The sequence below is a fragment of the Polyodon spathula genome, chromosome 15 (assembly GCF_017654505.1).
Source record: "Polyodon spathula isolate WHYD16114869_AA chromosome 15, ASM1765450v1, whole genome shotgun sequence".
Lineage (NCBI taxonomy): Eukaryota > Metazoa > Chordata > Actinopteri > Acipenseriformes > Polyodontidae > Polyodon > Polyodon spathula.
This window is the reverse complement of record NC_054548.1, coordinates 10357154-10374183: the sequence shown is the minus strand read 5'-3', so window position 1 is coordinate 10374183 and position 17030 is coordinate 10357154. Positions and strand designations below refer to the sequence as shown.

The window sequence follows — 17030 nt, the reverse complement described above, 5'->3', positions numbered from 1 at the left end:
ACTAATATTCTAACATCCACCATGCAAATGTTACTGTCATTTTCCAAGTTATTATTATTATTATTATTATTATTATTATTATTATTATTAGTAGTAGTAGTATTAGTATTAGTATCAGTATTATTATTATCACTAACTAAAAGGCAATAACAAAGTATGCTTCTAATGCTTCAAACAACATTTGCCAAATAAAATGTACACAGAATTGCCATACTATGCACATTTTTGAATACCATCTGTATAAATGAAATTTTCCAGCAGAAAGACATTGTCAGTTCAAAGTCTGTCTTACCTGCAGGGGATGAAAATTGTAAGAAAAGTCAGAGCCTGTGATTCAAAAAGCAATGCCTGGGACACCCCCCCCAATCAAATCGCACCGTGCTAACATACTTTGCAAAATATTTTCTAAATAAAGTTATTAAGGTAGGAGAAAGGCAGACAGGAATCAGGCACATCCTATCGATTTAATTTATAAGACATAAATAAATGACCAACAAAATAACTATAGACCATTCTGTACCAAGTGGTGGCTGGTGACTTCTAGCCTTTTCACACTTGCACACCCGACCTGTGCCAAGCCAACTTGTTTTTATACATGCAATGTTAATATATGGTATTTTTTTTAAATGACCATATTGAATGTGATTTTCAGATACTTAGCACATTTCCAATAAATGTATCTTATTTATTTATTTATTTATTTATTTATTTATTTTCTGTTAAGGACTGGTTTATAACAGAACCACAAAATAACATGTGCAATTACTGATCACTTTATTCATTAGAAAAAATATGTGGAATACAAACAGCAGTAGATCTTGCCGTTAAAGCACAGTATTTTATTAATTTTTTTGTCTCTGCTTTAAATGATACCTGTTCATTCCGTGTGGGACTGCACATCGATTCCAGAAGACAAGTCGCAGAAGCTGGTCGTTGCTGGTCTGTGACCAAGAACAGCATCCATTAAATCATAATATTTACTTTGTTTGAGGCCTGATCCGCTTTATTGTTATGATCTTTAGTTTTTTTTAATCCTGTTTAATTTTTTTTTTTTAATTTTGTTTCGCGCTGTTGTTTAGTCCCATGTTTCTCAATTCATGTGATATCTTTTGGTGGATTGTATTGTTTCAGACAATACGAGTTAACCCCGCCCCCAGCCTTGCTCAGCACCAAGCCAGTACCAGATATCTTGCAAGGCCAGAGTTTCACGGTTCCGGCTCGGCTCGACAAAATGACAAGGGAAGTAATGTTAAAACTGTACAATGCACTAGAAAGACCTCATCTTGATTATTGTGTGCAGTTCTGGTCACCTCGCTATAAAAAAGATATTGCTGCTCTAGAAAGAGTGCAAAGAAGAGCGACCAGAATTATTCCGGGCTTAAAAGGCATGTCATATGCAGACAGGCTAAAAGAATTGAATCTGCTCAGTCTTGAACAAAGAAGACTACGTGGCTACCTAATTCAATCATTCAAAATTCTAAAAGGTATTGACAGTGTCGACCCAAGGGACTTTTTCAGCCTGAAAAAAGAAACAAGGACCAGGGGTCGCAAATGGAGATTAGACAAAGGGGCATTCAGAGCAGAAAATAGGAGGCACTTTTTTACACAGAGAATTGTGAGGGTCTGGAATCAACTCACCAGTAATGTTGTTGAAGCTGACACCCTGGGATCCTTCAAGAAGCTGCTTGATGAGATTTTGGGATCAATAAGCTACTAACAACCAAACGAGCAAGATGGGCCGAATGGCCTCTTCTCGTTTGTAAACTTTCTTATGTTCTTATGTTCTTAAGTGTGAAACTAGCTGTACCATGAGGCCTCGGCTTGGCTTGGCTCGGCTTGGAAACATGTTGCTTCATCTAATCAATGTGCCGTGCAAAAAGCTTCATTCCTTTCTTTATTGATTTCTTCTAGCACAGTAAAGAATATGGCTGAAATCAGGTAATTCAGTATGTTTTTTGACATCCTAGTAAATACGGTTCCTTATTTCCATGTGAGCAGCAAGTAACTTGTCATATCGAGCAATTATTTCTATAAGCTCCCTGTGTCTTGCCAAATTTTGCATTAATTTGAGATATGCACATACTAATTTTTTCATCGCCATGGTTTCAATGTGAACTTTTGGTATTATAAATTAAATGCATTTCCAAACAGTATAAAAACACCAAACACAAAAGATTAAGTGAAAATTAAATGAACACAGTAGTTAATACTTTAATACTTTCTGGGGTCATTCATTACAATGTTTAAAATTTCCTGAAGAAATCATTGTAAATTCAAAATCGGATAAATGTACCCCGTTTTTAAATGTATCTCTGTTTTTAAACAATGACAAATTGCACAGCGCTTCACATAGCTGGCCTTTTTTTGTATTGTTTTTGAGTCTCCTTACTAAAAATAAGCCACATCAGATTTTCATATGATCTTCTACATGGGGAAGACAAGAATATGGGGCTGTCTCCTCCTGACACCAAGCCCTGAGGCACTTTCTGGGTTCTCAAAGTTGTGCGTTCTTCCGAGCGACCTTCCTCCTCCGTGAAATGAGCTAATCAATTCAAACCAGCAGACAGAATGTCATTACGGTACCCATAACTGACGACAGATACAAAGACTTAAATAAAGTAGTTTGGTTGCAGTTTTAGCAGGCCATACATTATAAATGGTCGGTTTCCTGTTTTACCCTAGATTTCAACACACAATTTTGCTAGTGCATTAATTTGCCATTAAAAAGAAAATAATTCTTCTTCTACAAAAGGTGAAATGTGTGAAACGGAAAATGGATTTTTTAACCGCTTGTTTCCATTACCTTGCTTATCTCTGGGATCCTGTCACCTCCACTGTGTTTCTCTGCATCTGTTTCACACACGTACAAATTCCACATGGTCAATTTGCAATGTACAAACTAATTTTACAGTTTAAAATGTTTTTCCCATGCTTATATTATTCCCATATCATGGCTTTCTGTTTTTCCGCATGCTTTTAGTATGCTTTACTTACTACACTTTCCATAGTATACACAATGCGATGCAGTAGAGACAGAAAGCATTAAGAGATTGGTGAAATGTTGTAGTATTTGCTTCAGGTTTCAGAAGCACAAGAATATGTTCGTTTCTCATGGTGGAAGGTTAAGAGGTCAAAATTGACTGCAAAACAAAGGTCATCATTACTTATTGCCTCTTTTACAATTATAGTGGATTTCATTTGAATTGCCGTTTGGCATTACTGTGTTCTTTGACAAGATATTATTTATTTTTAGGTCATTAGTGTCTTGTAACACTTTGTGACCTAGTTAATGGCTAATTTAACAAATTATAAAATTGATTTTTTTTTTTTTTTTTAAATACCGTAAACAAGCAAAAAATGAATTCCATACTTTACTGTGAACTAGTAAAAACGTGGAATGAGTTGAACTGCAATGCAATGAAAGTCATATTTTTTCTGTCAGTGTCATAAATCATATTATTGAAACTGTAAAGTCTGTAAATCTTTACTGATTAGTGCATTTTGGATTATCTTTAATTGTCAAATTGCCAAAGGCATCTGTGATCGAGTTTTCGGTTACTAGACATGAATTCCTTGTGTCATGAAGCATCACATCTTGAGTTTCAAGCAACAGCTCAAATATCTGCATTAAATATCTATTTTTTTTTTTTAATAGAGGGGTTGCTTAATCTTTTGTCTACGACGTACATACTAAGTGCCCACTGTTCCACAAAAACACATGGTACTTTTACATCATTCTGCTAAAATCCTTGTTAACGTGCACACTGGGAAATGACCCTCAGACGACCCTAGCAAATTCATGTAAATTAGGTACCTGTTGGAACAAGGTGCAACAATGTAATCGTTTTGAAGAGATTACCTTGGCTGTTGGAAGTGGACCACGGTTCAATGCACAGAGATTTTTCTTTACACTATACTCTTGACTAAGAATATGGTGCATAATAGGGAAAAAGAACATAGAATTTCTGTTTAGCAACTGTTGCTCTAATGTAAACTATTTCACTTTAATATTTCACATGTGTCTATAAAAATGACAACACCTATAAATAACACAACAGGAATGCACCTGTGTTCGATTATCCTTGAAGTAGATTTGAGAAGCTCCTGTCCAACAAAAGAAAGTGATCATTTGCTGATGGTATAATTAGAAACTGCAGATTTGGAGCTGCATCACTCCAAGTATAAGTTATACAGTTAATTAAAACATTTTATAGTCCTCATAGTGAAAGGTTTATTTTATAGTAATACACATTGGGCTTGTTAAAATCACTGTAACCTGTGGGTACCATTATTAAATGCTGTTGCAGGCAGCTTTGCAATTACATTTTATTTTAGTTGCTTTGTTCAGGACAGAAATAAAATGGTAAACATCTTTATTAGTCATAATCCTACCAATCAGGCAGTATGAGGTATTGTGGTAGAAGATCACACTTTATTCGCACACAATACCAATAGCAGTAGTTTTTGTCACTATAACAGGTTTGAGTCTCAGTGATTCCTCATTCTCTGTTGCTGCATAGCATATACATTACAGTACCTATCCTTCAATACGTCCATCTACTCATTAAGTGTTCCACTGTTCTTCCAGTGAGTCTCTCTGTGAGCTCAATGCTTTATTTTTTATATATTTTTAGTGATGAGTCTGTACTTATAGGGAAGAAAACAGCAAGCAGAGCAGTAAGTTATTTACACAATCAAGAAAGACATTTCTGTTTTTTTGTATATATAATGGACGATTTTTTTCTCAAACACCAATACTGTTACATTCCTTGCCAAAATGGCCTGCTATGCAGTATTATGCCATTATAAAAAAAAAAAAGTAAACATTGCATGACTCGTTGGGAGATGGGTGGAGTTGTTGCCACAGCTAGTTCTGTCAAGGTTTCAAGTCCTATCTCTGATTTCACCTCAAGGGATATGAATCTCAGTCAGAGTGACAGAGTTCCGTAAACCAGCTCCGTTCTCATTAGGAGTGCAAGACCCCCACTGGGATTTTGAAACTTGCAGCTCTGCAGTGCAGAGGTTCATCTGACTAAAACACATCAGTGAGCCTCGCCACTGTGCCAGGCTGAGGGAACATTTCTCAAAAATCAAACAGGGAGGATGGATTATCACAGCTATAAAAACATTTCACTCCTTGTCTGCTGCTAGTTCCCGCTACTGTGAAATAAGCAGAGCATCGGTGTGTTTTATGTTTTATTTTTATCCCCCTTGCTGGAGATGAGTATCCCTGGCAACAGGGGTATAGCTGAGGCTCCTGTACGTACTTATGTGTGTCCAACAAACTGTGTTCTTGAGAATTACCATAATACAGGTCATAGTGACCTATATATATAGCTATAGTTTAGGAATAACTTGCTCACATTTAATGGAACTTGCTTGGCCATTTATTACACACCATATTTTGAATGCAGGTCATTTTTATCTCCTTTTATGATGCTGCATGAAATACAGAGCTGAAAATTCTTCCCTTTTACAGATTCCTTTAGAGCTGCAGTTTGTCTGAAATAAGTTGTGAAAAGATCCATATATAAAGTGTTGTTCATATCCAAATCACAACCCCCTAATAATACTGGTATCATTACTAAGTTCCAGTTCCGAAATCATGAGATGTCTAATATATGTTTTTTGTAGGCTTTCAAGAGGGAACTGAAAGCTAAAGAACCAGTTATCTTGAACACTCTAGAGACGGTGCAGGTGTTCTTGGCAGAGCAGCCGGTCGAAGGGCTGCAAAGGCTTTATCAGGAACCAAGAGGTATGAACACACAACACTAGAAACACACTGCCTTTGTTAGTTGTGCGGCAGAGTAATTTCACTAACCTTAAATGCCTTTCATCTCTGGAAGCCCAGTTTTGAGGCTGACTCAATTACCCCTCACCTTTCCTCTAATAATTTGGAGTCACCAATTTATGCCAGTCCATAATTCTAATTTGTGCTGAAATAGTCACTTGAGATAGGTTTGATTTATACATACCAGTTTAGTTGGCATAGATAATAGCTTATTTGTGCTAACTTGTCTTCTCAGAGCTGTCGGCTGGGGAACGGGCCCAGAACATCTCCCGAATCCTTCGCAAGGAGTCAGATGACGTGAAAACGGAGTGGGAGCGTCTGAATGGGCGCTGTGCAGACTGGCAGAAAAAGCTGGATGAAGACTTGGAGAGGCTGCTGGAGCTGCAAGAGGCCATGGATGAGCTGGACCTTAAACTGCACCAGGCTGAGATGGTCAAGCAGGGCTGGCAACCCGTGGGGGATCTTCTCATTGATTCCTTGCAGGACCATATAGAGAAACTAAAGGTTTGTTTGTTACACCAGCATTAACCAAGCTTCACAGTCAGTATACATGCTTTTCTTTTATTAATTTCTTGTCGACCGACAAATAAACATGCCCTTTCAGTTGTTCTGTTTGCATCCCAGCTTGAATTTGCTTAGGTTTCCATGGAAACTAAGTTTGAAGAAGGACAACCAACCAATCTTGCATGGCATGAAGGAGAGAGAGAGAGAGAGAAACATGTTGCTGCTCTGCCCTGTTGAATAACAATGTCAGGTTAGCAGCTTTTTTGGGAGGTAGCTCAGGAGTTACATCAGGGCACCACAGACAAGCTGAAAATTAAGCAAAAAACTTTGAAAAACTGTCTCAATTACACAAAATCACTGTGAAAAACTGCAGTTACAAAAGCAATAGTGAGATGCACAAGTGGCAGTGTTAAGAGGAGCGCTTCTCTATGAAGGTGCCGTATGAAATCAGAGGATAAAAAGACTATTATTATTGTCTCAAAAGTCAAGTCTTCACTCAAAAAAAAAAAAGCCTTTTAAAAAAATCATCAAATGGATTTCAAGAAGTAGACCAGAATGTTTTGAATTCATTGAACTGTGAGTGTTAGTGGCTCTGAAGGTAGCTTGCTTTTGTTGCACACTGTAAGCCTCACAGATTGTCTACATGTGCAGTACGGGTCTATGAAAGAAATAGAATGATTCTTGGTGATAAATCTCCCTCCCGACCTGTGAGGGCGCTAAGTAACGGGAACAGAGTACCCTAGACTGGTTGGCTTGACAGTTCATTCCCAGGGTTAAAACGAAGTCTGTCACCTAGAAAGGGGGCGGAACTCTGGTGCCCTAACTCATTGACCTGGAAGGGAAATTATGTAGCAGCCGCAGATTGGAAGAGCAGCTGCACTCGTTTACCAAGGGGTCATGAATGGAAAATTACCTATATGGTAACAGGGTACTGGGAGACAGTCAACATGGTTTTAGGAAAGGGAGATCGTGCCTAACTAACTTGCTTGATTTTTTTGAGGATGCAACATCGATAATGGATAATTGCAAAGCATATGACATGGTTTATTTAGATTTCCAGAAAGCTTTTGACAAAGTCCCGCACAAAAGATTAATTCTCAAACTGAACGCAGTTGGGATTCAAGGAAACACATGTACATGGATTAGGGAGTGGTTAACATGTAGAAAACAGAAAGTACTGATTAGAGGAAAAACCTCAGAATGGAGTGTGGTAACCAGCGGTGTACCACAGGGATCAGTATTAGGTCCTCTGCTATTCCTAATCTACATTAATGATTTAGATTCTGGTATAGTAAGCAAACTTGTTAAATTTGCAGACGACACAAAAGTAGGAGGAGTGGCAAACACTGTTGCAGCAGCAAAGGTCATTCAAAATGATCTAGACAAGATTCAGAACTGGGCAGACACATGGCAAATGACATTTAATAGAGAAAAGTGTAAGGTACTGCACGCAGGAAATAAAAATGTACATTATAAATATCATATGGGAGATATTGAAATTGGAGAAGGAATCTATGAAAAAGACCTAGGAGTTTTTGTTGACTCAGAAATGTCTTCATCTAGGCAATGTGGGGAAGCTATAAAAAAGGCTAACAAGATGCTCGGATACATTGTGAAAAGTGTTGAATTTAAATCAAGGGAAGTAATGTTAAAACTGTACAATGCACTTGTAAGACCTCATCTTGAATATTGTGTTCAGTTCTGGTCACCTCGCTATAAAAAAGATATTGCTGCTCTAGAAAGAGTGCAAAGAAGAGCGACCAGAATTATTCCGGGCTTAAAAGGCATGTCATATGCAGACAGGCTAAAAGAATTGAATCTGTTCAGTCTTGAACAAAGAAGACTACGTGGCGACCTAATTCAAGCATTCAAAATTCTAAAAGGTATTGACAGTGTCGACGCAAGGGACTTTTTCAGCCTGAAAAAAGAAACAAGGACCAGGGGTCACAAATGGAGTTTAGAAAAAGGGGCATTCAGAACAGAAAATAGGAGACACTTTTTTACACAGAGAATTGTGAGGGTCTGGAATCAACTCCCCAGTAATGTTGTTGAAGCTGACACCCTGGGATCCTTCAAGAAGCTGCTTGATGAGATTTTGGGATCAATAAGCTACTAACAACCAAACGAGCAAGATGGGCCGAATGGCCTCCTCTCGTTTGTAAACTTTCTTATGTTCTTATGTTCTTATGTGTGATGGTACAAATAGGGAACGGAGCGACGTGATCTGTTCGTTTGTTTATAGTTAAGGAAACAACCCGGAAGGACCATTGTTGTGATATCGTACATGAGTGTTTTGTTTGTTTTGTCTCGTCTCTAATTGTTGATTGTTATCATTAGTAGACGGCTAACATGTTCCGGAGCTGTTGCCAGAGGCCAGCATGAACCTGGACATCACTACACCTGTGTCACGATAATTATTGTATTAACACAACAAGCACTGCAGCACGCACCCAGGACTGGTGACCGTGTTTGTGTCATGTGTTACTGGAATGTGTTTATTATTTGGGACTGCAAACCCTTTGTTTTGAACAATGCAACACACATTATTGTTTTGGTCGTCTGACCTGGATTATAATTAAGCTAAAGCTAACAAAACAAATGTTTAGTTGTGTTCACATTAGAAGTCTATTGGTACTTCTGTCATTGACTCAAATGAACAAGGAAAGCTGTCATATTTCTGTAAGATTGTATGTTTTGTCAAGGGTGTTTAGAAAAGAGCTGCAGGGTGCATTAAATCATGCTGCTGAAAATTTCTGAAGTTATACACTGGCACAAATAAATCTTCTTGGTGCCAAGACTGTAGAGCAGATCAAACATGCTTTTTCCTATTGGATCATCACGGCATAAATAGAGGTGTACTAGTTTCAGATTCCTGTATGAATATTAAAAGTACATGTATCCTCTTTTGTTATTTCTAATAATGCATCCATTAGAATGAGTAAGGTTTATGGGCCTCATTTACAAAGCGTTTATAAATGCTAGCATAATATACAGTGTGCACTACCAGTGAACTGAATAAGTAACTTAGAAAAGAAGCAGACCAATGAGTGGAAATAAGGTTTCAATTTAGAGAGTTCTGTGAATTGTCTTTTGCGTTTTAATTCGTTATTCTAAATCATGGTCAACCGCATTTACAAAATTTATATTTGACAAACATTCTAATGTAACATAATCTGAGTTTTGACTGGAACCCTTTATATGGTTTATTGGAGCATTGTTGCAATGTATAATAAGAGAATATGTTTTCCAAAAAAATAAATGAACGTGCATCTGATGACCATTTATAAGAAGCACTTCTTTCTGCCTCATAAAGATTAGAATGAAGAGAATGTGTAGCAGTCCGTTCTTGGCAGTTAGAGTTCCTTGAGCTAACTCAATGTTAAGTCAAACACACTGGTTGTAAAAGGCTCACTCATTTAGATTTAGATAGTGGCTGACCTTACATTACATTAAAATATACCTTTAGGATACCATTATTATATCAGTGTATTTTCTTACATCTTAGCAGAACTATGTGAAGAACATAGCATTCCCAGCAATGGCAACACATTGGATTAGATGGTAGCACATTGCTAAAGACATGGTACCATGCAACCGTGCAATACAGGGTATAAAAATGTTACCCATTCTACCCACGGCTCATAACATGACTTCAGCTAATTGACTGTACCAATAACTTGATCAAGTTTATTTTAGCCATGCCTAGCAGTAAACCTGGCTTCAAAATGAACATTTTAAACCAAACCAGCCCACACTGGATTCAGTATGTATAAAGCCACCAAGGATCCATTTAGGTTTATCAACACTAGCAGTTTTGTGTTGTCACTTGAGCCATTGGTGAAACAGGTATAGTTCAAGACCTTTACTATAGCGTCAAATGCTACTTTTTTCACTTTTTATGTTTGCAATTAATCAGAGTGGTTCTTTGTTTTGTACTAAGGATGATTTGGAGTATAAACCTTTAATAAGATAGTCCTGAATCCATTCTTTTTCTCTGATTGTTTGTACCGAGCTTTGAGGTTGTTTTTGTGCATCCTGATAACAGAAGAGAAGTTTTGTGAAATTGTGACTCTATAACACTAAACAACATCAAACCCACTCAGAATATTCTGGCCAAATCCTCACCATTAATCAATGTAGTATGCCCTGTGTGCTGTCTGACAGATTCCAGTTCAATACGTTTTGTTTTAAATTAGACAGCAAAAGTTAACCACATGAAACGGGCAGACGTTTAATTATTTTTGATTTCAGGGCCTCTTATTAGTAGAGTTTGTTGAGTTTTTGCAAAGGTTAAGTCTTCTTTTAAAACTTTTCTGTTAGGTACAATATTTAGTTGCTCTTCTAATTTTTGTTCTGTTTGCATGGTATTCATTATGCCAAGAACCAAATGAATTTAAGAGCAGCCCACAAGTCTGTTGGCCATCAAAGAGTGCTTTAATAAAACTGAATAATGATAAAGGAAACATATTATAGCTATTTCAATTAAGATTCTATATTGAGCATCACAAACAACTTCCATTAATTTAAAAGGTTTATTTATGAACACAGTTCCAGAGCTCCAGCTGTAGGTATGTAAATAGTTTTTGACATGGTTTCATTGATGATTAGAATATGGTTCTGGGGTGTATTTTAATGAATTAACAGCAGCATATCTAAATACAGCCACTAGTCAACTGTATTAAACCCACTGTTGTTTTCTCCCAAAGGTGATTTACTATTTGAGCTCACTTGACACTGGCATGTACTGGCAAATCTGGTTATCTTTTAAAGGAGTCTGTTAACCAGTCAAACAGGTCCTTTTCCTATCATACATAAGTCAAATGTGTCTAATTGGTGCTTAGAATAAAGCCTTTTATAGCCCTTGTAAAAGTTTTACATATTGCATTTTCAATTTCCCATGCTTAAACTATTAAGTGCTTTAAAACGATTTTACAAGTCTTGGCTGTGCTTTACCATCCTTGTCTATGCTTTTCCATCCTTGGCTGTGCTTTACCATCCTTGGCTGTGCGTTACAGTCCTTGGCTGTGCTTTACCATCCTTGTTTGTGCTTTGCCATCCTTGGCTATGCTTTATCATGCTTTCACTTTTCTTTTGCTATGTAACTGCACTTTGCTATGTTTTACTGTGGTGTATAAGAGGGCAACCAGGGAACCAACACATGCCACCAGTAGCAACAAGATACAGTTCTGTCTTACTTTCTGCAGTGTGGAACCATGGGCGGCAGTTCGCTTAACTTTAATGTTTTTGACAAAGCCAGCCAGTTGCAAAATCAAGAGACACTGGAATTGAGATGGGGGTATGACAGTCGGGTTTTCCTAAAAAAGTGTATTTGACCCACCAGGGATAACAAGGCATGTCAGTAAGAAAGAGACATCCCTTGGAGTCATGGAGAGTTGAGTTGTATGCAGTGGCACTGCACATAATCAGGACATGGAAGGCTATGCAGCTGAGAATACCAGCTGAGAATACCTGTCTGATCAAACAGAGGGTGTTGAACATTGAGAAAAAGGAAGCCATAAACAAGATTCAATAAACTGTTTTTGTTTCTTGTTGCAGGCCTTCCGAGATGAAATAGCTCCGATTAAAGAGAATGTAACCCATGTGAATGACCTGGCTTCCAAGTTCACTCCTGCAGACATCCAGCTCTCCCATTACAACCTTAACCGTCTGGAGGATCTGAACACACGCTGGAAGCTCCTGCAGGTAAGCCTCCATGTCTAGTGACACTCCCTTATCAATCCAAAAGCACAAAGCATAGTGTAGCCTCTTAAAATCTATTTCCCTATACTTTTCTGTTCTCCTGTGTGCAGCAGAATTTTACTTGGTATGAAAGTAGAGAATATAGAGCAGCGCTGTACTTCATGTTGGACAGCAACTCTGTGCCTTCGTTATATGTATAATACACACTCGTATACAATGTAACCCCATATTTTTTTGGAATTCCTGTAACAGTTTCTGTCGTTAAAAATCATTGATTATTGCTTTAACATTTACTAATGAAAACTTGTGTCTATGGTAAACGTCACTGTGATCCGAGTTTGAATCTTGGCCATGTGGCTGTTGCTAGGAAGAAGAGTGGAGCCAGCAGCAGTGAAAACCTTAAGAATTCTTATGTACAGTACCACTGAGCTGCTGAGCCACTGCAAAGCAGTAGAACACAGACAACCTCATACAACAGTACATTCTGCTGTAATCTAATATGTACAGTCAACCTTGTCTTTTGTTGTATGAGTCTTATTGGATGCAACAGTAGGTGGATTCACTTACCAAAATCCGAGATCTGCTAACTGTTTTAAGAGACAGGGGTCAGCCGCACACGTACATGTTAAAGCATAAATCCCTTGTAAATTACTTATGAATACAGATTGTAGCTGATGGAAATCAGTAGAAAGGCGGCGCTGGTGGCAGAAGGCCGAGTCAGGGATTGCAGGAGCATCTCTCGGGGGCATAGTAAGTGCTGCACTCAGGAAGCAGAACTGCTGCAATGGGCAGGGCATGCCTACTCCCACTGTGGAACACATATTTTGAGACAAATTATTGAGAACACTGGCACTCTATTGAATAATAATTAATTTGATGTAAGTCTAAGCAGCAGGGTGGAATAGCCTTCTGGACTAATCCACGGGAAGTCCTTTCATTTTAGCATTTTTTTGTTTTTGCTAATTGCAAACACATTGCATTGGTTGGAATAAAATAAAAACATATATGTTACTGCCCACTGGATATAGTGGAGATTTCTGCATTTTGTATTTACAGTCTGGACAGGGTTGTACATTTTTGTTTTACAGTAGGTACAAGCATGGACTTTCTGCCTATTAAACTGATATTTTTCAAGGACATAGCTGGTTGGCTGCCATAGTGCCTTTTTTTGAAGCTTGATGGTTACTCACAGGCCTTTTACATTTTTTTTCAGATGCATTTTACTTTGTAGTATTGTCATTGAAATTAACCAGATTTATGAACCCAGTTGACAACCCATACGCTTCCAATTGTAGCAGTTTTAGTTTTCCATTTACAGTTTTCCACCTGCTTAGCATTCCAGGAGTAAGGATTGTCTGGTTGGTTAAAGTATGCAGATATGTAGGATAAGAAATAGCAGTGAGTTGTATATATAGTACTGACATCAGCAAACAGAACAGAATGTGGAGATATGGCTTGATAAGCTCTCATAATGTCTGGGAAACATGCTAATTAAATTAAACAAAGTGTTCATGACAAAAGAAACCAAACCGTACAGTAAAGCTGTGGAAAAACAGTTTATTCTTATCCAGTTTGTTTTCAAGGACTTTTCAACCCACTCCTACAGCTTTCACATTTAACAAAATAAAGTTTTTTGTTCCCTTTTAAAATATTTACAAATATTAGTATTTGCCATCTTTTCTGGTCTTTGCCAGATGATTCTTGCTGTTGGTTCATTTTTAATGATGTTATGTATATTTATAACCTTAAAAAGTGTTCCCTCTTTATGAAGCTGTAGTCGGGAGCCATAAGCACTTAATGTATACTGTAGATTGTTTCAGTATTTTGGCTTAACATGAACGTTTTAGCATGACTGCAGTTCCTATCCTACACTTTACCATTACTTTTTCATTGCAAACACTCAGACTGCTCCTGCTGAAAGTGCCAACTCATGAGTGTGAGATTGTCAAACAGTAGACGTGTGGTGGAGTGCCTTCAGTGGTGGTAAGGTACCAAGCACAGCAGCACACCCAGTAGACAGAAAGCCCCCCTCCTCCCTCCCTCCTCTGGGCTTTGCCTGGACATTCCATTCTCCAGCCAAGATTGACCCTTAGTTTAACACTCTTGGTTGCGCATGATAGCTCATTTATAATTTATTTTTACCTCAGATTTATTCCATTGTGTCAAGTAACAGGTTTTACCCCTCTTATTGAATGTTCTACCAGTCTTGGCATCACCATTACAGAAACACACTGATTGTAAATTCATACCAGTAATGGTACCACTGCATTAAAACAGGTAATACATGACTCAAGTGGTTCTTAGTTTGAAGTCCCTGCAACCTCTATGAGTTTGAAATTATTGATCAGTAATACAATAGCGGCTAATGTTGAGGCGCAAACAGCCTTTGGTCCAGGAGTGGATCTTACTGCACAGTAAGTCTTTTGAAATCTGTTTTCAATGCAGACTCTAAGCTTTTCAATCAATTTTTATCAAAATCATTAAAAACATCAATGATTTGATCAGAGGTGAATTTTTGTAAGACGCTTTCGGTTCTCTTGTCTGACACTCTCCCGACCTCTGCATAGAAAGCTAAACCCTTTCAAAAGGTTTGTCAAAGTAAGTCATCTTTTACAACAATAATAAAAAAAACATTAAGAACAATAATGAAATCATTAAAACATCACACAAATTGTTACAGTACCCCAAAATAATTTTCAGTTTACACTAAAATATGGTTCCTTTTACTGTAATATTGCACAGGAGACATCTGAAGAGCAGATATCTTCAACAAAGATACGTAAATCATCTTTAAAAAATGTAAAATAAAATATAGATAAAACATATAGGAAACTATGCTTTTAAGTCAATGCCAAATAGGTTCTAGCGTCTATAGCTTTATAATTACATTTTAATTTCCTTGAAGTGACTGCAAGTTTTTTTTCAGATTAACAGCAGCAGTACTTTTATGTACATATGAATACATTTAAGTTTAATGCAAGTTACAAACTGAGTGCTAACCTATACAAAAAAATGTGGTGCCTTAAAAGCAAAATAATGTTTACTACTGATCATAAACAGGACTTCAAACTTGGTGCAATCTTTGTTACTTGACTTAGTTGAGTAACTGGTCAAATGCTCAGGCAACAGCTTTAGGATGCATTTAAATAGAATTTGCCACATCCGGTATATAGTATTAATATATGTAACACATGAATGTATTAAATTGGTCATGCTTTCTGTGAAACTGACAATATTTCTCTTTCCCAGTAATAAGTGTCAACCTTGTTTGGACTAAAAGTGGGGTTGAGGCCTAGGGTTTGAAAAAATTAAATCAATAATACAATATGACTTGGCAATCATTTCCTGGTTAATGACATAGAGTGCTACTAATAAATGAATTTCTTACAGTGGGGGATGAGTGTGAAAACATGGGAGAGGAATTACTGTGAAAAAAGACATGGTAACACAGTTTTTATCAATCATTTGTATTCAAGGCTTCTGCTCATGTAAGAGTTGCTCAGTCTCTCAAGCTGTGCAAAAATAATCTTCACAGTCCGCAGCGCCCTACCACACAAATTTTCAATGACCCGTAACTTGTTTTGAGTATCTGTCAAGAGTGGAATGTAAAGCCCAAGAACCTCCTGACATATAACATCAAGTCGTAATCCGCCGTGCAGGGGAATTTATAAAAAAAAAAAAACCTTTTCCCATCATATTTAGTGTCTGCAATTCTGTCAGGGTTTCTTTTGTTTTTTTACATGTGTATGTGAGCTGTTAATGTGACTTACTGCGGATGGAGAACATTAAATGCAGTTTTTTAAATATTTTTTTGCTTTAACAAGTTTAAATTTTTAATTATTGTCCTAAGGATGTGCCGATTTGGATAAAGATCAATTCAATGAACTACAAGATAGCATAAATCTGTCTTTGTACTCACTCACCCCGATAATGTATTTTAGCAATTTGTAAACACTGTAGAAAAACACAAAAGGCCCTTCAGCACATTATCCACCCCTCTCTGACACAGACCTTGAAAAATTACTGAAATATGAGACTTCATTGTTATTATTTTTTTACTCCTGTTCTGCTGAAACAACAGCGTCTTGCGCTCACAGAAAAAAAATATTTCAGTGCCGTCTCAACTCCGCCTCCTGGTGGATCTTTTCAATGGCAATTTACAATTCAATATTTACTTACTTTTGCCTGTTTCAATTAAACAAATTTACTCAAAGTTATAAATGGGACTACTTTTTTTTCAAATCCACTATTTTACTGGATTATAAATGCAATAAGGCCCTTCGGGTGTCCGTATACGTAGAATATACGGACTTCTCGGGGGTTGGAGGCACTCGATTTTGTCTGGTGCCTCACAACAGCCAAGGCGTCCGTATCTTCGACATATATGGAATATATAAACCAGCCAGAGAAGACCTAGGTATTTTTTTGCATTTACAGAACTTAGATTGACAATTTTGTTGTCAACTCACCCTACAAAACTATACTGCATTACTAGCACAATAAATTGCAGTAAGATGATTACATTCTAATCCTAAATCTTGATGGCATGTTATCAAACAGTAAAATAAAACAATCAGTCACACGTGATCAACCCCTTTGATGGTTATTTCAGGTGTCACTGTATTTCTACTGTGTCTGTCTATTTGTATGGAACCACCCCTGCTGTTTTTTGGAGATTTGCTCACTAAATACCTTGGTATCCTTGAATTGATAATTACCCACTCTTCAAAAATAGGTAAACTCTAACCTTAACGCCCGTAAATGTGTCCATTTACTACCAATGCACAACAATGTAATTAAAGCACCTAGGTAAACATATATGGATTGGAACAGCTCTGGAAAGCTCAAATTGAGGACATTTGGATCCTGGCCCTGTACTGTTCTACAGCATCACTGGTTTTTTAGTGTGGCCCGAAATAAAGTAATTGAAGGGAGTCATGTCCGAAAGCTGGGAGGACATTCCACAGAGCCTCTGTGACCGATCCGATGGCCTGGGAAGATCTAAGAAATGTTAAGACATGTTGTTTGATAAGGT

At 37.4% G+C, this 17030-nt stretch overlaps 1 protein-coding gene across 7 annotated transcripts in view; it reads left to right on the top strand.

The window, feature by feature from the left end:
• The window catches only part of LOC121327814 (dystrophin-like), a 222876-nt gene that overhangs the window by 123734 nt on the left and 82112 nt on the right, over positions 1-17030 (top strand). For all 7 annotated transcript variants that reach the window (XM_041272024.1, XM_041272029.1, XM_041272027.1 and 4 more), the window contains exons 14-16: positions 5635-5755; positions 6027-6295; positions 11852-11998. In XM_041272024.1, coding sequence (XP_041127958.1) covers positions 5635-5755; positions 6027-6295; positions 11852-11998 — 537 coding nt within the window. The remainder of the gene's footprint in view (positions 1-5634; positions 5756-6026; positions 6296-11851; positions 11999-17030) is intronic.